Source organism: Canis lupus, chromosome 5 (genome assembly GCF_048164855.1).
Source record: "Canis lupus baileyi chromosome 5, mCanLup2.hap1, whole genome shotgun sequence".
Classification (NCBI taxonomy): Eukaryota; Metazoa; Chordata; class Mammalia; order Carnivora; family Canidae; genus Canis; species Canis lupus.
The window spans coordinates 60,011,404-60,033,624 of record NC_132842.1 but is presented as its reverse complement, the minus strand read 5'-3'; the positions used below and the strand labels follow the sequence as shown (position 1 = coordinate 60,033,624).

The window sequence follows — 22,221 nt, the reverse complement described above, 5'->3', positions numbered from 1 at the left end:
TACATGTTTTCTACCTTCTTGGTTAATGTTTAAGCATTTCATTCTTTCAATGCTTTCATAAATGGAATGGTTTTCTTAATTTCCCTTTTAGGTATTCATGGTGTGTAGAAATGCAGCTCATTTATGCAGGTTGACTTTGTATCCTGCTACTTTGCTGAATTCATTTATTAGTTCTGAAAAACTTTTTTGTGGAATTTTTAAGGTTTTCTACATATAACAGATAACCCTGTCATCTGCAAAAAGATTTTTCTTCTTCCTTTCCAATGTGGATACCTTTTATTCCTTTTTCTTGCTCAATTGCTCTGGCTAGGACTTCCAGTGCTATGTTGAATAGAAGTGGTGAAAGCAGCCATCCTTGATCTTAAAGAGAAAGCTTTCTGTCTTTCACCATTGCATCTGACATTTGTTGTGCATTCAGAACCTTTATTCCTGTAGAAGTATGGGCTTTTTATGGCAATAACATCAACAGGCTTTGACAGGAATCATCCACCCCACAATCTCAGATCCTCAGGAGATCAAAACTACTTAATCTTGGTCCCTGTCCCTTCTGGTCCATATCATTGAGCTGGCATAATTATCACATGGCTGTGACCAGGCCTAATTGATATTTGGACAGTGAGTCCCTTATTAATAGACTTGACAGAATGTTAAAATACTCCTAAACTGGTTCCAGTCCCTCTCTAGGATCCCCGAGTCTCCCTGCAACCCAGCACCTAAGAAGCCAACGAGGCAGTGCAAGGCCTGCTCAGGGCTGCTCTGATTGGTCGCTGATGCCTAGCTTTAGGAATATCCCATTTTACTTCTTCAAATTCCTCCCTAAATCCTCTTGCCTTTCCTCCTCCCCTCTGTCCTCTCTCCCCTTCCTTCTTGTTTCCCTTCTTTCTGTCTTCCTTTCCCAACCTCTTCAGAAAGGCATTAAAGTGACTCTTGACAATACACAACCAGACAAGAATTCAAGAAACCAGTAAAGGAAGTAGGAAATGTGGGAGATAGGAACTAAAACACACTGGCACAACAGGGAGGCAAGGCCTGACCAAGCCCATTGGAAACTCTGCTTTTCTAACCAGCAGTGGCCTTGACAGACCTGGCTCTTTCCCACACCATTCAGTGCTCAGGCCTGAGTGTTTCTGAGGCTGCTGGCTGTGGGCCCAGCTTCCTACATCCTAGACTGGGAGATCCCCATCCCAGAAGCTGCAGGCTTCTCACCCAGGGTAGGACCCACTTCTGCAAACAGAAGCTGGTGTTGATGCAGCCTTTGCCCACTGCCTGCCCTCATTCAGTCCCTGGATGCAGAGACACTTGTCTGTCTACTGCCTACTTGTGGACTGGAGCTCCCCAAAGGTGCTTGATACCCCCTCAGCCCAAGTCCCCAAACTTCACCCCTTACTCTTCCTTCATTCTTTCCAGGTCTGAAGCGGCCTCATCAGAGCTGTGGGTCCTCACCCCGCCTGAAGCAGTGCAAGAATCATCAGCTCGGTAGGTACTAAGGTAGGGAAGGACCCAGACCTCTAGATTGCATTGGGGCCAGGACCCAGATCCTGGACTCTGTGCCCTGCTAACAAGCCTCCATGAACCTAGCACCTCTTGTCTTAGGTGCAGCAGAGATGACTGGAGGTCCTGGGTGGGCAGAAGATAGGGCTGAGTCTGGCAAAGAGGGCCTCCCCACTAAGAGGCCGCAGGGCCTTCTCCAGAGGTGGCACAGCTGAGGGAGCTTGAGGCATCCCAGCAGATTGCAGCTTCATCATCTGGGCTTTACCAGGACACTCCCCTACCCCATGCCTGCAGGACTGAGAACCTGAAGGAGGTGATCAATATGACCTCAGACCTGGGCCCTCATTGACTGGGTTAGAGATGGGCAGGATACCAAGGAGAACCCTGCTCACCACAAGGCATGGGGGCTGCTGAGGGCTGCAGGCCAGAGGGAGTCAAAAAGATAGAACTTCTCTCATTCCCTACCAGTTGTCCCCAGCATCCCCTGACAGAAGCCCTGGTTCTTCCCCTGGACCACCCAAGTGATCCCAGCAATTAAAAAGTCAATGCCTGGGGTAGCCCAGGTGGCTCAGTGGTTTAGCGCCACCTTCAGCCTGGGGCCTGATCCTGGAGTCCCGGGATTGAGTCCCACGTCAGTCTCCCTGCATGGAGCCTGCTTCTCCCTCTGCCTGTGTCTCTGCCTCTCTCTCTCTCTCTCTCTCTCTCTCTGTCCCTCATGAGTAAATAAATAAAATCTTAAAAAAGAAAAAAAAAAGTCAATACCTGGCACCATAAGGGCCCAGCTCTGGTTATGACTGGTCAGTGCCTAGGTGCCTAGGCCTACAGGTTGTTAGCACTCACCCCTGGGCGCTGCAAACCTGAAATATTGGACAGGCAAACAGGCTACTCAGATACACAGTAAGAGTTTGTTCTAGGATGTTGCAAAGGAAGCACCCCACTTCCCCTCCGCAGCCACCCATCTCACCGACAACTTTATACCACCTATATTGTTGCAAAACAAACAGAGCCATAATCTACACTCCCCTAGCCAGACTTCCCCCATTTCAATGGCCCCTAAGAATCTGGTTGGCGCAAGAGTCCCTGTGTGCTCTTGCCAGTCCCCACCACCCCTTACACACACGGCTGAGGCCACAAGCTCCCAACAACCAATCCTGGGGTGAGGGGACCTGGGAGTGGGAGCCCTCCGCCCTCATGCCTCTCCCTGCCCCCTGCAGAGTTGGCCAGGAGGTACCTGAAGTTGCTGAGGACTTCTGCCCAGCAGCGCTACAGCAGGATTCCCGGGCCGGGGCAACCCCTTGCCTTCCACCAGGCCTACATCCCCCCAATCCTGCAGTGGAGCCGGACCACGGCCCCCTTCAGTGCTCAGGACGGGGCTGTAGTGGGGGACCCCAAGGCAGAAGATGACACGGACGTGAGCATCCGGGACCTCTTCAGCACCAGGGCCGACAAGGGCCCGAGGGTGACGGTGCTCCTGGGGAAGGCAGGCATGGGCAAGACCACGCTGGCCCACCGGCTCTGCCAGAGGTGGGCTGCTGGCCAGCTTGACCGCTTCCAGGCTCTGTTCCTGTTTGAATTCCGTCAGCTCAATCTGATCACCAGTTCCGTGACGCTGCCCCAGCTGCTGTTTGACCTGTACCTGAGCCCCGAGGCGGGCCCCGACTCGGTCTTCCAGTACCTGGAGGAGCATGCTGGAGGAGTCCTGCTGATCTTTGATGGGCTGGACCAGGCCCTCCACTCGCATTCCAGCACGGAGCCTGAAGGCCCCGAGGCCCCAAGTCCGGCCCTTGCCCTCTTCTCCGGGCTCTGCCGGGGGACCATCCTGCCTGGCTGCTGGGTTTTGGCCACCTCCCGTCCAGGGAAGCTGCCCGACTGCCTGCCCACAGAGGCAGCCACGGTCCACATGTGGGGCTTTGACAGGCCACGGGTGGAGGAGTATGTGGGCCGCTTCTTCAGTGACCAAGAGTGGCAGGAAGCAGCCCTAGCAGAGCTGCGAGAAAACAGGCATCTCCAGAGCATGTGTGCGGTGCCTGCACTGTGCCAAGTCACCTGCCTCTGCCTCCACCATCTGCTCCCAGGCAACTCTCCAGGCCAGTCTGCAGCCCTCCTGCCCACCGTGACTCAGAACTATGTACAGATGGTGTCCACTCTCAGCCCCCGTGGGTACCTGCCTCCCGAGTCTCTGCTGGGCCTCAGTGAGATGGCTCTGAGGGGCCTGGAGACTGGGAAGGTTATCTTCTCTGTAGGCGACATCTCTCCACCCATGGTGGCTTTTGGGGCAGCCCTCGGCTTGTTGACCTCCTTCTGCATCTGCACAGGCCCTGGGCACCAGGGTATAGGCTATGCCTTCACCCACCTCAGCCTACAAGAGTTTTTTGCCGCCTTGTACCTGATGGCCAGCCCCAAGGTGGACAAAAATGTACTTGCCCGCCATGTCACCCTCAATTCTCGCTGGGTGCTACGGACCAAAGCTAGACTAGGCCTCTTAGACCACCTCCCCACCTTCCTGGCAGGGCTGGCATCCTGTGCCTGCCGACCCTTCCTTAGCCATGTGGCCCAGCAGGATGAGATGTGGGTGAGTGACAAGCAGGCTGCAGTGATGCTGGCTTTGAGGAAGTTGGCCATTCGCAGGCTCACAGGACCCAAGGTTGTAGCACTCTGTCACTGTGTGGGTGAGACCCAGGAGCCTGAGCTGGCCAGCCTCATGGCCCAAAGTCTCCCCAGTCACCTGTCCTTCCACAATTTCCCACTGACCTATACGGACCTGTCTGCCCTGACCAACATCTTGAGGCACAGGAATGCCTCCATCCACCTGGATTTTGAGGGCTGCCCCCTGGAGCCCCACTGCCCCGAGGCCCTGGCAGGCTGTAAGCAGATAGAGAATCTCAGGTGAGAATAGGGTCAGGGAAGAACTGGGGAGGATCTGGGAGGGAAGTGGGCTTTGGAAGAGTGGAGTCAGTCAGACCCTTGCTGAGGGAGGCTGGGTGAGAATCTTGGACATCAGAGCAAACAGTTGGAACTGCCCCCAGCCTGAGACCCAGTTGGGAAGCTCCATGCCTCCCAAGACCTTAGGATCTAGTTGGCTCTCAACTGGACTTTATTATTGTGGTTGCTGGGCCTTTCAAGTCTCCTTCTCCCTCTCAGCCATGGGACGGAGCCTCTGACATTGGAAGTGGTTTGACTTTGGGCAGGTTACTTCTCAGCCTGAGTTTCTTCATCCCGAAAATGAATCAGTAATAATACTGATGGCATGAGCTTATTGTGAGAACCAAATAAGAGAATGCAGGGAAAACCCTCTGTAGCAAGTGCCTGGCACACAGTGATGGCTCAGTATGTGTAGTAGTAGCTAGAGAAAAGGTGAGGCTCAGTAACAGAGAACACCCTTGCAAATACAGTGGATTAAATAATGTTGAATTTTGTTTCACTGTCATGAAGCACTCAGAAGTAAGTGGTCCGGGTCTCTGAGATGGCTCAGCTTCATGTGGTCATTCAGGGACCCAGGTCCCTTCCACTGGTGCTCCATCATCTCCTTCGGCATTTGGATCTGCATGGTCAAAGCTGGGTCATGGGCATATCCATGCTCTGCTTGAAGGGAAGGGAAGGGGAGCGTGCATTAGACTCACCCAATGTATTAAAGCCCACACAACCATGGAGATAGGGCACATCCCTTCCGCTCACATTCCAGTGGTGAGAAGGTAGCTGTGTAGCCACTCTGAGCTGCAAGGGAGGCTGAAAGTGCCATCTGTGACTGGGAAACTGTGTTCCCAGTTAGAGCTCTATCAGTGGAAAATGGGTTTCAATGGACATTTACAGTCTCTGCCATAATATGGATTTGTTAGTACTATAAATGACAGCTACCACTGCTGTTAACATAACTATTCAGTTCCATCTGTCAGAGGAAGGGGTGGGTGGTGGCTTTTAAGCCCTGCTCAGCATTGAACCTCTGCTACCTTGCCTCTTCCTGTGGCAGCTTTAAGAGCAGGAAATGTGGGGATGCCTTTGCAGAAGCCCTCTCCAAGAGCCTGCCAACAATGGAGAGCCTGAAGAAGCTCGGGTGAGCCAGGGCTTGGATCTAAGAGGGATCCTCAACCAGGAACGCCGAGAATTCTCCCCTTTCCCTTTGACCCTGCACAGGGCAGATTCCTGCCCTTACCTCCTTTCCCACCCCTGTTTTTCCCACCCTCTTTGCTTACCCTGCAGGTTAGCAGGATGTAAGATCACTGCCCGAGGCATCAGCCACCTGATGCAGGCTTTGCGCCTCTGTCCACAGCTGGAAGAGATCAGGTGAGTGATCTCCAGGAAGACCTGCTGGTTAGGGGAACAAGTCACTTCCCAGGTCCCTGGGACCCCCACCCCGACCCAGAGCCTATAATGAGTTCTACGTATTCTATTGAATCTGACAAGTTATTTTTCAGTCAGACCCAGAGAGGGGAGGCATTGGTCCAAGAACTGCGTGGGGCTGGATCTAAATACCAGGCTTACAAAGACCCTAGCACTGCTTCCTTCATCTAATATTTTGGGCCGTCTTGAAAGACCTTGAGTTTTGAGGGACCCTCCCCTCTTTCTGTGACCCTGAGAGAAGGGATGACAGTGTAGGCAGGTGTCAGCCATGATGTGTACACATACATGCATGAAACACACACATTCCTTCATATTCATGCATGTATGTGTACACACTTGCACTCACCCCTCACTTGAACATATGCTCCCCTCATATGCACATTCGTAGGTGTGTGCGCATGCTTGCACACTTAGATCCACATACACATTTAGATGCAAGTACATACGAACTAAGCACATGTGCACAAATATACTCCTGCTGGTGTTTGTAATGAGTAGCCAGTAGGAGGGGTGGGGCCAAGGAGCCTTCTCCACAGCTTATTGGCAGAACCACCACTAGCTTATATGGCATCTTTATGAGATTTAGAAAAAAGCACTCTGTCCAGAGAGATGCAGCCTGGCACTAGGTCATCCCGCTTGTTGAGTGGAGTGTTAGTTGGACCACAGCTCCTATTTTCTTCAGCTGGGTGCCTTTCTGTGGGATCATCGGGTGATAGGAGAAAAGACTATGTCACTCTCAATAATCGGGGTGGGGGAGTGTCAACAAATTCATACTTCCAAACCTTTGCACTAGCCAGAGAAATCATGCACAAAGGTATCCTCACCCTTCTTCTGTCCCTCCAGCTAGGAACTCAGACAAGGCTGGGTTGTGGACCCCATTTGACAGATGGGGTATGTGAGGTCAGAAAGAATGTGCTTAGCCTGGGTTTCTGGGTGAGTCGAGGCCAGAGCTGGGGCTGGAAGCAGCATCTCCTATATCCCAGTCTAGAATCTGGGAGCCAAGAGACTGTGATAACTCCAGCCTCAGGCACATCCCAAACATAACCCTGAGAGCAGTGTGTTGGATGTCCTCATTCTACTTCATGAGGCCTTCACACCCCATCCTATGGATCTCTTGGGCCACTAGGCAGGAACTCCCCATTGGAGCTGAATAGGTACAGAAGTGAGGCCAACAGAAGGCCTCTCCTCCTAGCTGGGCCTATTAGATACTGTGGAGCAAGTCACCAACACATTGTAGGCCTATGAGTTGTGTCTACTCCATGAGGGCTGCTGTGTCACCTGCCAACTGGGGCTCCCAAGGGACTGGGCCTTGATCTCTCTGCAGCTTCCAGGACAACCAGCTGAAGGATAGGGCTGTGCTGAATATCGTGGAAGTACTTCCTTCTTTGCCACGGCTCCAGAAGCTTGAGTAAGCAAGTTTTCCACCCCCAAACCCCTGCCTGGATCTCCCTTCTTCCTTGAGGAGCAAAGAAAGTCTGGTGCCCATGGGATATAGGATTCAATCCTAATATCCTTGCCACAATCTTGCAGCCTGAGCCGCAGCAATGTCTCCGTGTCAACCTTACTCTGCTTGACAAAGGTGGCGGTCACATGCCCTACTGTCAAGATGCTACAGGTCAGGTGAGCAGAAGGAGTGGAATATGGGCCTTCAGAGGCTTGAGAAAAGGGAAGAGGAAAGTAGGGGGTAGAAAATGGAGCACCTTGTCTGCAGTAGCTACGTATGTGTGCCTGAATTTGCTTTATTCACATCGGTATCTCCAGAGCCTATCTCGGGCCTGGCACTTGGTACTCGTGAATGAGTAGAATGAAGTTATATATACTCATTATGTAGTGAATGAATAGACTGGATGGATGGATGGATAGATGGGCAGATGGTTGAAGGAATGAGTCAACTGCATCTGGAAGCGCAGGCTTAGTCCAAGGAAGAATTGGCGCGTGTCGCTCTCCATGGTGCTGAACTGAGGTTACCTGTTTGGATGATTGAGCAGTTTAAGTGCCATGCCTCTTAGTCCTACAATACTGTAACTCTCACAAAAAACTCTTTACTTTCCTAATTTTTAAAAGTCTTTCCTGTAAACATTGTTTTCCTGAATTTTAAAATTCAAGATGTATCGAGCAATGACATAGTCATAATTTTATATGTCTGATTTGGGGCATTTCTGTCAGTTGTTTCTCTGTAAGTTACAAAATCAGCTTTCTTTGGCTGTTTGGGCAGCAAGGGGGGGATGCAGGCAGCAGGTGATGTGCTGGTTTCTAGTCTACCGGTTTCACAGCTCAGTGTCTGACTCTTGCAGGGAGACGGACCTCATCTTTCTTCTTTCCCCGCCCACAGAGACTGCTGCAGAGCTTGGAGCGTAAGAACCTAGGGAGGGGGTGGACCTGGGCCCATTCTGAGGGGCAGTCTGAACTCAAGAAGTGGCAGGGTAAGGTGGCCAAGAGAGGCTGTGAAGAGTTGGAATGTAGGGATTCTTCTTGCTATGGCTGAGCTGAGAAATTATCTACTTCTCAGAGTTGGCAAAGGACGTTAGCTTCATATCTGGACCACATCTGGCCTTTGTGATGAGAGAGCATCTCCAGAAGTCTCAAACCAAGTCAGGCCCTTAGGGAAGGCATGAATATAGTGTTAGACTGGTGTTAGTAAGTGGAGAAAGCTTCAGAAAAGTTTTCCATCTAAAAAAAAAAGAGAAGGCAATGATAATACCCACATCTTAGAGTTACTCTGAGGATTAAATGAATTAATACACTGAAAGTGCTTAATACACTGCTGACATCCAGGTGGCACTCAGATGCTGGCTACTCCAGCTATGCACAGATTCCAGCTTGGCTAGTCCTGCCTGGGCAAAAAAAGGGGAGCAGCCTTTCCATGAAAGAACATTCCATCTGGACGTCCTCACACCTCTCCCTGGCTGAGACTCATAGACAGATGATGTTGTATGTCTGTGGAGAATCCTTTCCCTGCTCTAGGCTTCAGTTTCCTCACCCATACGATGATCTAGTAGGACCCCCTCCAGCTGTATAGAGCTATGATGCTCTATATGGTAGCCACCAGCCACAGATGACTATACTGTATACTAATTAAAATTAAGTAAATGTATATTAATTAAAATTAAGTAAAATTAACATTTATCAGTCACATTAGCTGCATTTCAGTACTTAATGGCTATGGGGGACTAGTGTCTCCCACGGCGGATGGCATAGATATAAACATTCTTATCATTGCAGAAAGTTCTGTTTGATAGCAGCAATCTAGAGGTTGGCGAAAACCTAGCTAATAACATTCCAGCTTCTCTGCAGCCCCTGACCCTCCCCTGGCCTAGTGGGAGACAGCCTGGAGGTGCCATGACTCCCACAGCCTGGACCCATACACAGTCCATGCTCCCAGCCTTCTGAACCATAGGTGGCACATATGCAAGTGGAGAGCTTCACGTCATAGAAATAGCAGCTTCTTTTTATTTATCTTCAATCTTGTGCCTATGCTGGGTGCTTGACCCATACATTGTCTCATTCAATCCTTCAACTACCCTGTGTTAGATATTGTCATCCTGTTTTGGAAAAGAGACAATGGGAGCTCAGATAGGTGAAGTGACTTGCCCAAGGCCACACAGCTATACATGACGAGTCAGAATTTGAATAAAGCCTATTTGCCCTCAAACCTTTCGCTCTTGCTGTTTTGGGGAATAGCACATTTAGCACCTCCAAAAAACCATCTTTGTTATTCATTCACTGTGAGTCTTTGGCCCCTAGAACCCAAGGTAAGGCCCATCAGGCCCTGGGCTCTAAGACAAGGCCAATGTTGGATTTGTTCTTGCCAGAGCACCAGATCTACAGGGAAATGCCATCCAGAGGAAAGAGGCTCAGAGCAGAAGCCTGGCACTCAGGTACCTCTGTGGGATCCATTGCATTAAGGGGAGGGATGTGATATGAGGGAAGGGTGCCTTCCCAGGAGAGGTACCACAGGGGCAAGGAGAATAAAAGGAAAAACAGGCATGGAGCAGAGACAGGACATGAATAACCCATCCTGGCATCTGTCTTAACAACAACAATGACCACCATAATTTAATGGGCTCTTGCTACATACTGGGCACTATAGTATCTTATGTCTATTACTTCATTGCAATTCTTTTGAAAATCCTGCCAAGTACACAGTATTATTCCCATTTGATAGAGGAAGAAACTGAGGTTCAAGGGCCTTGTCTATGACTGTACATCTGCTGAGAGGCAGGGCCAGGGTGAGACCCCAGGTCTCCTGCCTCCTGATTCCCCCGGCTCCCACACCTGGCAGAGGCCCTTGGGGCTGGAGGAGGTGTGGTGTGGCTTCTTGCCCTGAGCCCCTCTGCCTCCACTTTCACTCCAGGCTCCTGCAGTGCCAGCTCGGAATTCATGATGTGCAGGAGCTCATTGCCCAGCTCCGGGAAGGTCCCCGCCTGGAGGAAGTAAAGTGAGTGTCATGGGAAGTGCTGGAGTGGGAAATGGGTCAGGGGCAGGGCAGCATCTGAAGGGCATCCACTGGGGCGGGGGCAGGGAGGGGGTCGAGGGAAGGGTGGTGTCAGGAAGGGCATGCTGCCTTATTAAGAATTTGAGGAAGGGATGCCTGGGCGGCTCAGTGGTTGAGCATCTGCCTTCTGCTCAGGTCATGATCCCAGGGTCCTGGGATCAAGTCCCACATCGGGCTCCCCACGGGGAGCCTGCTTCTCCCTCTGCCTATGTTTCTGATGTTTCTGCCACCCCCTTTGTGTCTCTCTGAATAAATAAATAAAACCTTAAAAAAAAAAAAGAATTTGAGGCATTCAGACCATCATGACAGCTCCCACTATTCAGCACTTGCCTGGATTAGGCATTTTTACATATATACTCTCATGTAATCTTCCCACCCTGTGATGTAATATTACTATGCAAGCTCTTTAGAGGAGGGAATTAAGTTACACAGAGGTAAGTTTGCTCAAGGTCACACAGGTAGGATGAGTCCACGCCAGGATTCCAGCTCAGACAGTTTGACTCCCAGTGGCCTCACCCCTGTAACCAGTGTTATTGAGACCTGCAGAGCAAAAATCTCATCACACCTGTCTTCCAAACCACAGCCCTCAGGGTCCCCTCCCTCTATCTTCCTCCCAGAGTAGAATGAGACTGCCTTTTCTTTTTGGGCTGGAGAGATTCCATTAATGCCCAACTCCTGTGAGAGTAGGGCTTGGCTATTGGTAGAGGTCCTGTCATGTCATCAGGAGGGGAATCCCTGTAAGGACCATCCCCAGAAATCAAATGAGAGTGAGGGTGGAGTGATGGAATGCCGTAATGTGTTCTGAGGTGAGTGGCCCCACCCTAGGGAAAGATAAAGATGAATGTGTGAGGGCCCTGGTGACCAAAGCTTGAACCTTGACATTGTCCCACTGGGAGAACCAAGACAGGATTAGAAGGTGTTTTTACAAAACATATGCTTCCATCCACCTGGCCATCACTGAGCCACACACACACACACACACACACACACACCGCCACCTGCTGCTGGCGCTCTCATCCCCCATCAGCCGCCTGGCTACACAGGCCAGACATCTCTCGGCAGCCTTACCCTCTTCCTATAGCCAGCCCATCCCAAGTCTGCCTATCCCTTACATATCTCTCAACACCACCTTCTTTTCACCCACTGCCCCAGTCCAAACCACTTTCGTTCCTCACCTGGATGACCCCATCAGCCTCCTCATAGGGTTTCCTGCTTCCATGCTGGCCACTTCCAGCTGGCAGAGAGTGAACTGCATTTCACTGCTGCCTGACCCCTTTAATCCTTCCCACGGCTCATGATGAAGCCCAAATCCTAAAATCCTGTGTAATCCAAAATGCTGCCTCCAACCCACCAAGCCCCACCTGACCCTGTCCTGTCACTGAAATCTTTGATCCTGACACACTGTCTCCCTTTCAGCTCCTCCAGTGTGCTATGCCACAGGACCTTTGAATGAGTTGTTCCCAGTACCAGGAACACCCCTCCCCCATCTCTCTCCCACCACTTACCTATTGAGCTCCTAGTTTTTCAAACAGGTAATTCAAACATCAGGGAAACCTTCCCTGATCCCCATGGTAGATCTGATGCCCCTCTAATCATGGAGTTTATCACAAAAAGCAGTTATGGAGGTTGAAGCATAAAGGAGCAGCTTAGGGTAGAGCCTTGAAATCCAACTGACTAGGTTCAAATCCCAGGTCCACCTTTCAGGAGATGCTTTAACTGCTCTGTACCTCAGTTTGCTCATCAGTAAGATAAGGATAATAATATCATCTGCCCCATAGGGTTCTTTATGAGGATTAAATAGCTGGTAATGGTAGAAACAGCTGGGACAGTGCTGGACACATCGTATACAGCCTTGCAGCACCATCGTTATTAGGGCTCATTTACTGGAGCATTCCTTTGGCTAAAGTCAAGGAGGGACTCTGTGGGTGCAGAGGCTGAGGGGTGACCCCACCCTGGCAGCACAGGACATCAGGCCCCTCTGTCTCAGCCTTTCAGGAAACCAGCTGGATGATGAAGGCTGTCGACTGATGGCAGAAGCTGCATCCCAGCTGCACATCACCAGGAATCTAGAGTGAGTTGCCCGTGTCACCATTGGGTGACAGGGGGGAGCCCTGGAGAGCCCCAGCTGGGCCTGCCACCCCACTCTTCATGCCCCCACTCACCAGAAAGAGTGCTGCTCCAGTAGGCTCCATGCCTACTTTCTCCCTACAACAGCAACGTTGGAGTGGTTTGAGCATGACTTACTTTGCCTCTGTCATGAGCCACTGCCTTACTTAGTTCCAGTTACTGAAACCACTTGCATTTGTAAACCGTGTCCCTTGTGCTACGATGGCTTCTGTTCCTTGTGACAGCCCTGGGGTGGGGTGGGGTGTTGCCGTGGGTGTTGCATTAGGTCTTGGGTGGATGGGTTTTGGGGTGTTGGAGTAGGAAGAGGCTTGTTAGGGTGTGGGTACCATGCTGAGGTAAAGGGGTGGGTTGTTGAGGTGGTGGGATGGAAAGATAGGGTAGTAGGCTGTTGGATGTGCTGTGGGGTTACATGGTATTGGGTGCGGTGGTGTTTGGATGGGATGTGTTGAGGTCTAAGCATCAAGAATGGATTGGATGGCATAATGTTGAGGTTGAGCAACAGACCTCTGGGGCCTTGCCTTTGGCATTCAATCCTAACTCTTGTCACTTATTAGCTTTAACATAATGTCTCTGGGCCTCAGTATCTCCATTTGTAAAATGGGATTAAAATGGTGGTTATTTTACAGACCAGGAAACAGGCTCAGAGAGGTGGAAACAGTGAGTCAGTTCTTCTCACTCAAGCTGTAGAACCTTATTCTCTGGGCAGCAGAGTCATGAGCTCTTGGCTCAACCACATGGGCCAGAATCCTTTGAGCTTCTGCTTAAGGGCCCAGGACATCCCAGGAGTGACAGCCAGCAAGCTACTGTGCCAGGAGGAGGGGACTGGAGCTGTCTCAGGCTGGGGACTTCAGCTGCCTGCTGACTGCCACCCCCTCCCTCTTCTCCACAGCCTCAGCAACAACGGGCTATCTGTGGACAGGGTACACTGTATGCTGAGTGCGGTGAACACGTGCCAGAACTTGGCAGAGCTTCATATCAGGTAGGACCCCCCCAGTGGGCCACTGTAACCCACTGCTACCTCCAGCCTGGAGCTCTGGGGCTCTCCCATCATTCTCTGAAAGACCTTAGAATTCCTTCTGGGCCCAGGCCTTTGGGAACTGGAGAAGATGCTGCTGAGGCCCTGCCCAAATCCTCTTTTCCCAGGTGCTATGGGTGTTGGCTACCCACCCTTTATACCTTCTCCAGGAAACTACCCCGAGTGAGCTGATAGGATGCCTGGGTGGTTACCCTCCCAATTCCCCCAACCAGGGGTGGCCAATGACAGAGGTAGAGGTATCACTCTCCAGCCTCCTTGCCTTAAGTGGGACAAACTTTTGGTGCCATTCACACTCCAGAGTTCCCTGTAGGATCAGGCCAAGGACCTGTTCTTCTCTTCTTCCCATGGTCCCCTACTGTTTTTTCCTGAGAGCAGGCCTTCAGTGTATCACATACACAAGTGATCAGTGACACTTGAACCTCTGCCCCATTCAGAGGCTCAGGCTCTGCCTCTAGGGAACCTGACCCAAGACAGGGCCCAACCTTGTTTCTGTAAGTCTCAGTATTCAGTCTGGGGATCTGAAGACAGATGCTAATTAATGTCAACACAATCCCCACCCTGAGGGGCTCTTAACTGGGGAGGGTGGTCCCTGCTTTAAACACCCCTCAAAGGAAGAGAGAGACACTGAATAACCCAGAAGAGAGATTAGGGAGCCTTTGTTTACTGTATATAATGATCCAATAAAGGATCCTTAGCTCATTCCAAATGACATGCCATTCATTTCTAGGAATTTACACTAAAGAAATCAGCCTGCTGGTGTAAACACATTTAGATGCAGGAATGTTCACCTCAGTATTGGTTATAACAAGAAAAAGTGAACTTCCCTTAAATATGCAACAGTTGAGTATTGGGTGAGTAAACTAAGTTACTTTCAGAGAGAAAAACTCAGTGAAAAATGATGATATAGGTACAATTTTAGTATAGAGGGATGGCTGTGATATAGTAAATAAACATACAAATTTTAATTCACCATTTTTATAATAAAGCTTTTCAAACACGCTCAAAAGGTAGGGAGAATGGTGTGGTAAACACCCCAGTTCCCACCAATAATTTTTCAACATTTTGTCACCCTTGTTTCACCTATCCCTTGAAAAACTAATTTTTCAATGAGAATCTGTCCTTTAATCCCATTTTTTAAGAAAATTAAAAAAGAACATTAATTGCATTTTAAAAACAAAAGACTTGAAAAACCCACTCCCAAATGTTATCAGCAGTTACTGACAGGTGGAAGAGGTGGTGGGTGATTTTTCTTTATTTTCTTCTTACTTTACTCTAAGTTCTCCACATGGAAGAAATATGACCTCTGCAATGAGAAATGTGTATTTAGGGGCACCTGGGTGGCTCAGTGGGTTAAGCATCTGCCTTCTGCTCAGGGTCCTGAGATGGAGCCCCCAGTAGGACACCCTGCTCAGCAGGAAGTCTGCTTCTCCCTCTGCCCCTCCTCTGCCCCTCCTCTGCTCGTGCTTTCTCTCTCTCTCTCACTCTCTCTCTCTGTCAAATAAATAATCTATCTTTTTAAACAATCTTTTAAAAAAAAAAAAAAAAAAGGAATGTGTATTTTACATTCAGTTTACACAGGTGAGGTTAGGGATGCTCCTGCTCTAAGTTACAGCCTCGTGTGGGCTGTCAGGACCTGTCCCGGACCTGGCAAGGACCTCGCTGTGCTGGGATGAGTGCCCTCAGCTGGGGATGCCCTGGGTGAGCACAGAACAGAGGGAGGAGGGTCTCAGCTGGAGGCAGACATAAAGCAGAACTGAAGTTTTCTTTCAAAGACTTGACAGGAAACTAAAGTTGATAAGTTTGCAAAATCTCTGTGGTAGAAGGTTTTCAGATGCCCAGAAGCACAGGAAGCACAGGAAGTCATAGCAAAGTCAGAAGTGGCTGCAGCTCGAGGCAGAGGATGACTCCAGGCGAGGTTAGAAAATGACACAGGGACCCCCATAAGCCTCTTGTCTCCTTCTTCTTCTCTTTTCTCTCTGCAGCCTGCTGCATAAAACTGTGGTCTTCACATTTGCCCCAGAGCAGGAGGAGCAGGAGGGGATCTGGAAGAGGTAGGGCGCAGCATCATCCTGGCCCCGTCATGAGCCTGGGCCAGACCCTCCGCGACCTCCCCAGCTGGACAGTATCACTCAACTCTCTCGGGACCTTGACAAATTCACAAAGAAGCAGGCAGACAACAGGCTTGGCAGGGAATGCAGCCTGGAGGGCGAGTGTCAGAGGACAGACTGCCTCCCCATTTCCTCGCTAGGCAGAATGGCATCCTGGGATGGGGATGGGGTAGCCAGAGAGCCACGCATAAATTTGTGTCCTTTGGCATAAATCTCAAGGATCTGTGGATCGCTTGGCCTGTAGTTCTGATTTGGGTTAGACCCTTCTGGCTCCCTTTGGCATGCACTGTCCTGAAGCGATTCACATACATTGTCCCGGTGAGAGGCTACGTGATTGGTCCCAGGTCACACAGCCAGGAAGCCAAGGGACACAAGTGGAACCACAGTCTGGCCATCTCCAGGCCTTGTGCGGAGACTGAACAGTAGGAGGTGAGGCTGAGGGTGGACTTAGTGGCTGAGGAGTTTGCTCAGCCTGGCCTGGTGTGTGTCCCTCCAGGACTGCGCTTCGGGACAGCCTCACGCACCAGGTGCCCTTTGAGCTGCCCCTGCGCTCCACGAGGATCAGGTACGGTGATGGCCTACAGGCCCTGGTGGCTCCCCCCTCTTCCCTTCTGCTCAAAGCCTACCCCCAGGTGCTCCCTGGAGGACACGGCCTGCTCTATTCAGGAGTGTGGCATGGCTTCCCTGCCTCCCTCCTCCCCTGTTCAGCCTGCAGCAGATGGGGCTCACAGGGCAGCCCCCTCAGTGACCTTCCCCACCTGAGGGGCCCCCACTCCTCACAACTCACCTGACCTCCAGCAGCTGACAGGCTGTGGGGACTCTGGATAGGGAGAATGGGGACATGTGGCCCCTTCTTTCCTCATCCTGGAGCTTAGCTCAGCTCTCACAGGGCACCCATCCATATTCTTCTGGCTTTCTCTTTTATTCTGTGTCCGTCTGAATCTCCCTGTCTGTCTCTATCTTGTTTCTCTCATATTTTCTGTTTCTTGGTTTTTGCTACCCTTTGTTATTGTCTATTTGTCCTCCTCAGGCACTGTGTGTATGTGCACATGCATGTGTTTGTGTGTGTGCATAGGTGAGTGTGCATGTGTCTGTGTGTGTGTATAGGTGCACATGCATGCCTGTGCGTGTGTGTACACCCCTGCAAGTGCATGTGTATGTTTATGTATGTGTGTGTGCATAGGTATGTGTGCATAGGTGTGCACAGATGCCTTTGTGTGTGCACACCCCTGCAAGTGCATGTGTGTAGGTGCACGTGCATGCATGCATGTGTATGTGCATAGGGGTGTGTGTGCATGTTTGTACATAGGTGCATGTGCATGCAAGCATATGTGTAAGCGTGCATGCATGCCTGTGTGTGAATGCCCTGCAAGTGCGTTTGTGTGTAGGTATATGTGCACATATGCATGTATGTGTGTGTGCATAGCTGTGTTCGTGCATGTGTGTGTAGGTGTGTGTGTATGCCTGCATATGCACGTGTGTCTCTGCATCTGTCTCTTCTGTGTCTCATCTCCATGTCTCTCCATCTCTGTCTCCTTGCCTCCCTGTGTCTCTATCTCTGGCTCTTGACTACCTGTGTGGGAGGTCTTATGTGTGTGTTGTGTGCTGGTGCTCGCAGTCTCTGTCTGGGTGAAAGACACATTCCTGTCCTTCTTCTGCAAGACTGTCTGCCTGTGTGCCTGGGGGTGGTGGCCACTCTTACCTCTGTTCTGAGGAGCTGTGTTTCCTCCTCCGCAGGCTGACACACTGTGGCTTGCAAGCCAAGCACCTAGAGCAGCTCTGCAGGGCCCTGGGAGGAAGCTGCCACCACAGTCACCTGGAGTGAGTGCTGGCTGTTGGAGGGTGGGTGGGTGGGGCCCATCAGCCAGTGGACGTTAGTGTGGGGGGGTTTCTTTTGATTTTTTGAGATTGAGGTCAGCGGTCCTTCCCTGCGCAAGCAGTCAGGAACCCCTTAGAGAGTCTGGCAAGGGGTGTGTCCCTTCCCCCTAAAATGCAGGTCCCCACATATGACCCCCTCTAAAGCCTACCCCTGACTCACAAGGGTCACAAATCTCAGGATGGAAACCATGGGGGAAACACCAGCCAATCCATGTGAGATCTGCTGAGATCTGGCCTGGCAGCCCAGGGCCATGTCCCAGTTTTAGAAGAAGCTGAGTGACTGAGCCCAGGGGTGGAGAGAGAGCTCCCATGGGCCCCATCCCTGTCCTCCACTAACCTGTTGGCCCCCTTGCCCCTCCCAGCCTCTCAGGCAATGCTCTGGGGGATGAAGGCGTGGCCCAGCTGGCTCAGCTGCTCCCAGGGCTGGGTGCTCTGCAGTCCTTGAAGTGAGTAAGGCCTCTGAGGCTTGTCCTCATTGGGAGGAGGTGTGTGTGTGTGTGTGTGTGTGTGTGTGTGTGTGTGTAGGGGGTGTTCTCTGTCCTCTCATTCCCTCCTGGGGTTATTATAAAGACTTAAATCAGAAAATGCATGTCAATCTCCTGGTCCAGTCCCTGGCAAATGGTAAGTGCTCCAAAATAATAGTTCGCTGCTGTGAGTCTCATTAAGAGAGACTGGCCTCGGACTCAGTGGTCTAGCCCCTGACTTAAGGTTTTATTTCTTGAACCCGACTTGTGGCTCCACACAAGCTCTCTGGGAGGCCCAGGCCACGTGGGGCAGTGCAAGCTAGTTATCCTAATGACTGGCAGCCCTTCTGGCCCTGGGTTGCAGGGAGGGGCTGTTGCCAGGGTGCAGGCTAGACAGGGAGGATGTGTACCAGATGGAACACGTGAGCAGGATGCCCAGGGCAGCTGGAGAGCAGAGTGAGGCAAGATGTTGAGTGTAGGAGGGAGGCCCAGGAAGGAGGCCAGCAACCCCAGACCTGCCTGCAACAGACCAGAGCTTCGGGATGCTAGAAGGCCCTGTGCTTTGGGCTCCTACGTATCCCTCTCTTCCTCCTGAGCTCTTCAGGGCTAACAGCCCTGGAGAGAGCTCACAACTGTTAGCTTCTCTGTGTGACCCCAGGCAAGCCCAGGCAAGTTGTATCACCTCTCTGGTTCCCTGATTCCCAGTTAACAGGTGAAGTGTAGAGGGGATGGCTTTGGTTTTGGCTACAACTTTAGAATGAGTGCTGTGGCCTGAGGGCCCTTCCTGCTCAGTCTTTCTCTGGGATCTGGGAAGAAGCTGTTACTTCTGCTCCTATTCTGGGCCTGCTTGTGGGTGGGGAGGAAGGCCTCACCATTGCAGGCAAATTATATGTAGTTTGGGGGGCAAATCCCCACATGACCTTCTCAGTACTGTGACCCCCCCCCGCCTGTGAGATCTGAGCTCACCCACCAGTACCCATGCCAGAGGAGTGCAACATTAAATGGCAAATACAAAACACCATGACAGATTGACAGACCCGAAAGCAAGGGAAAGCTTTGTTCCTGACTTTTGAATGAGAGCCCTTGCATTTTCATTTTGCACTGGGCACTGCCCTTCTTTTATCAGGTGGGGAAACTGAGGCACAATTCCGGCCTGAAAGCCCTCCCCAGATTCATGGTAGACCCAGAGAGCCAGAATTCTAATCTCAGCTCTGTCACCAACATGTCTCATAACCTTGGGCAAGACCTTGCTGCTTTCTGGGCCTCGGTTTCCCCATCTGTACAGAGGTGCCCTCTGGCCATATGGGGTTCCATGAGCTCTGTCGCCCTGGGCTCTGACCACAAAGAGCCCTGGGTTCCACCAACGTCACCCCTGTGATTCTCCAGCCTCAGTGAGAATGGTTTGTCCCTGGATACAGTGTTTATTTTGATCCAGTGCTTCTCGACTCTGCAGTGGCTTCTTCACTTGGATATCGGGTGAGTGTGCCTCTGGACCCCTGCCCTGCCCTCTGACTACACAGGCCATCGGCTCCCACCACACCTCTTTGTCCCGTTCACAGTGTCGCCTCCTCGGGGCCCTGCGTGGCACCAGGTCCAATGAGCATGTCATAGGTGTCTGCTGAATGATTGAATGGACAGATGAATGAAAGTAGCCCCAGGACACTCCCATCTCTCCAAATTTGCCACGGGACACAATCCAGAAACTCTCCCTTGCTCACCCTCTAGACTGTCCTGGGAGACTTTTACAGAACCTGGAAGCTCCCTGGTGGCCATTAAGTGCTCAGGACAGGTCTCAGTCATGGGGTCTCTGGAGCCGATGAGACTTATAAAAGGGAAGTCACCAGGCCAGGCAGCCTGGAGCCAGGCCATGCAGATGAGCCATGGTTTCAATAAGGTCTCTCCATCCCTCCCCTTTCAAGACTGGGAGGTGTGAGCACAGACAGACCCAGTTCAAATCCAGGCTCACCACGAATCTGCTGTGCAGCTTTGGGCAGGTCACTGAGCCTCTCTGTACCCATTTCCTCATCTGTCGAGGAGGGGTAAGAATACTTCCTTACCTCGCGGGGCTGTTGTGAGCATAAAAGGACGGCCCGTCGGTGGTGTGCTTTGTATGTACCTCAGTCAGTGTAGTTAAGGCTTAGTGTGTATATCGTGGCATTTGCTGAGAGGGTGAGCTGCCCTCCAGACCTTCCTTGACCGGGCCGTCTGGTCTCTCTCCTCTGCGTCTGCAGCTTCGAGAGCCAGCACGTCGTCCTGAGAGGTGACAGAAGAGGCAGGTGAGGAGGGAGAGCTCTGAGGGGGCTGGGCTGGGCTCCCCTCTCGCCCCGGTCTCCATTTCCTCCAGTAACCCACCCAGGCCTGGCACCCCTTGTGCACGTGGCCCGTGTCGGTCGGTTCGCGGTAGTGAGCCCGCTGAGCTCGCTCTTGAACGGAGGCAGTGCCCTTGCGGGGGAGACCATGCTGGGCCCCAGCAGAATGGGCCGCTGCCTGCTGCTGGGGGGAGGGAGAGCAGCTGGCCTTCTGCCCCTCGGGACTTCTGCAGACCTCTGCAGCTTCCTCCGACTTCAATGAGTCACCGCCTTTTCCACTCTGGGGATGGTGTTTGAGAAACCAAGAACCGTTGGTGCTCTGCAAAAGTTTCCACACCTTTGCAGTCAACAATGAGTAGTTAGTAGTAGTTAGTTGTGCACGGATGTTCCCAGCTGCCCCCTAGTGGGGCCGGGCACGCTGGTCTCTCACAGGAGATTGGCAAGCCTGTCAGGGGGGCGGCCTCCTGTGGAGCTGGGCAGCTGGGCAGAGGGGCATTGCCAGACCAGCTGAGCTGTCTGAAGCTGGAGGGGCCCGAGGCCAGGGTGGTCTTGCCTCCTGGGACAGGGTCTCCGTTTCTGGGACCTTTCTGGGTTCTCGAAACCTAGAGAGTGGAGGCCCAGGAAGGCCAAGTCCGCGCCTGCCTCACTGGTGATCAGAGTGAGGAGGGGCTCCGCCCTGGCTCCCCCTGACCTAGCCAGGGGTTGCCACCTGGACAGGTGTAAGCTGCTGGCTTTTTTCACTCTGGCTGCCCTTCTATGGACCCGTCGGGGAGGGACTTGATTGTCCCTAGGCCCCCGCAGCCCTGACCTCTGAGTCTTGTCTTTGCACGTACGTGATGTGAACTTTCTTCTCAAAATGGTCTCCTCACTCCAAGGGATCGATTGGCTGGTGGATGTCCGCCAGAGTTCCTAGCTGGAGTCCCATTCTTGGCCTTTGATCAGTGCTGCGTCCCCAAGAGCTTCTGGTACTCTCACTCACTTCTTTTGGGGGGTCAACACCAGAGGAGTGAAAGGTCCAGGAGGGGGGAGAGCCTGGGGCTTGGGCTGGGGGAAAAGGAGTTTGAGAGAAGGAAAAGAAGGAGGGCCAGTGTGAGGGCTGGTGAGGGGCTGGGGGCCCAGCGTTCTCCCCGGGGAGAAGATTTCATGTTGTTTTCTCAGAAGATTTCTACTTCTGCCTTGACTGTGTGACCTTGGCTGGGCCCCTGCCCTCTCTGGGCCTTGACCTCCTCACCTCTGAAGAGAGACACCTGAGCTGGGGCCCAAATAGGGTTATCCAGAGGAGGAGGAGGAGGAGGAGGAGGAGGAAGAGTGTCCCGGGCACCTGGGTCAGCTTGGGCAAAGGCCGTGGGGGAGGAAGGCTTAGCTCTTGAGAAGCATGTCAGTGTGGCAAGGGCCGATACAGGGCCAGCGGAGGCGAGTGAGGCCATAGAAAAAGCTTTTTCACTTTTAGGCTGAGAGTAATAGGGAGCTACAGGGGGCATCATCACCTGAGAAGCCTGGTCAGGTTAGATCTGTTAAAAGATCAGACACTGGCAAGTGGAAACGGATGGCAGGGAGACAGGAGGGGAGTTGGAGGGTGTTAAAGTGGCCCAGGCCAGTACAACGGTGGTCCGGACTCAAGGCAGGGGTAGTGGGGAAGCCTTGGAACTGAGTGAGGGCAGCTAGGCACTGGTGGGGGGTAGGTTTTACTATCACTGAGTGGTGGGGATTGGGCTGTAGGGGAGACTTAGGGTGCAGAGGGTGTCCTGCAAGGGGAGACTCCTACAGCCTGGAGGTTGAGGAGGAGAGGTGCAGGGAGAAGGGGAGAGCCCATGGGGCTGCACAAGGACCCTGGGCCCTCTTGGACCCCCTGCTTGGCCCATGGCCCCCTCTCAGCCTCAGGCAATGTCAGCTGGAGCCCCTGAACCTCACCCGCCTCTGCGAGACTCTGGAGAAGTGCCCCGGGCCTCTGGAAGTCGAGTAAGTAAGGAGGGCC

The 22,221-nt window shown here is 52.1% G+C and overlaps 1 protein-coding gene across 9 annotated transcripts in view; it reads left to right on the top strand.

The window, feature by feature from the left end:
• NLRC5 (NLR family CARD domain containing 5) overlaps nucleotides 1-22,221 on the top strand; it is a 79,297-nt gene that overhangs the window by 26,580 nt on the left and 30,496 nt on the right. For 6 of the 9 annotated variants that reach the window (XM_072827000.1, XM_072827004.1, XM_072826998.1 and 3 more), the window contains 19 exons: nucleotides 1,408-1,476; nucleotides 2,706-4,377; nucleotides 5,459-5,542; nucleotides 5,689-5,772; nucleotides 7,154-7,237; nucleotides 7,360-7,449; nucleotides 8,124-8,183; nucleotides 9,642-9,707; nucleotides 10,184-10,267; nucleotides 12,312-12,395; nucleotides 13,341-13,430; nucleotides 15,470-15,538; nucleotides 16,092-16,160; nucleotides 17,333-17,416; nucleotides 17,836-17,919; nucleotides 19,324-19,413; nucleotides 20,169-20,213; nucleotides 21,122-21,211; nucleotides 22,122-22,205. In XM_072827000.1, coding sequence (XP_072683101.1) covers nucleotides 1,408-1,476; nucleotides 2,706-4,377; nucleotides 5,459-5,542; nucleotides 5,689-5,772; nucleotides 7,154-7,237; nucleotides 7,360-7,449; nucleotides 8,124-8,183; nucleotides 9,642-9,707; nucleotides 10,184-10,267; nucleotides 12,312-12,395; nucleotides 13,341-13,430; nucleotides 15,470-15,538; nucleotides 16,092-16,160; nucleotides 17,333-17,416; nucleotides 17,836-17,919; nucleotides 19,324-19,413; nucleotides 20,169-20,213; nucleotides 21,122-21,211; nucleotides 22,122-22,205 — 3,082 coding nt within the window. The remainder of the gene's footprint in view (nucleotides 1-1,407; nucleotides 1,477-2,705; nucleotides 4,378-5,458; nucleotides 5,543-5,688; nucleotides 5,773-7,153; nucleotides 7,238-7,359; nucleotides 7,450-8,123; nucleotides 8,184-9,641; nucleotides 9,708-10,183; nucleotides 10,268-12,311; nucleotides 12,396-13,340; nucleotides 13,431-15,469; nucleotides 15,539-16,091; nucleotides 16,161-17,332; nucleotides 17,417-17,835; nucleotides 17,920-19,323; nucleotides 19,414-20,168; nucleotides 20,214-21,121; nucleotides 21,212-22,121; nucleotides 22,206-22,221) is intronic. The other 3 variants (XM_072827006.1, XM_072827002.1, XM_072827005.1) reach the window with 1 other exon arrangement.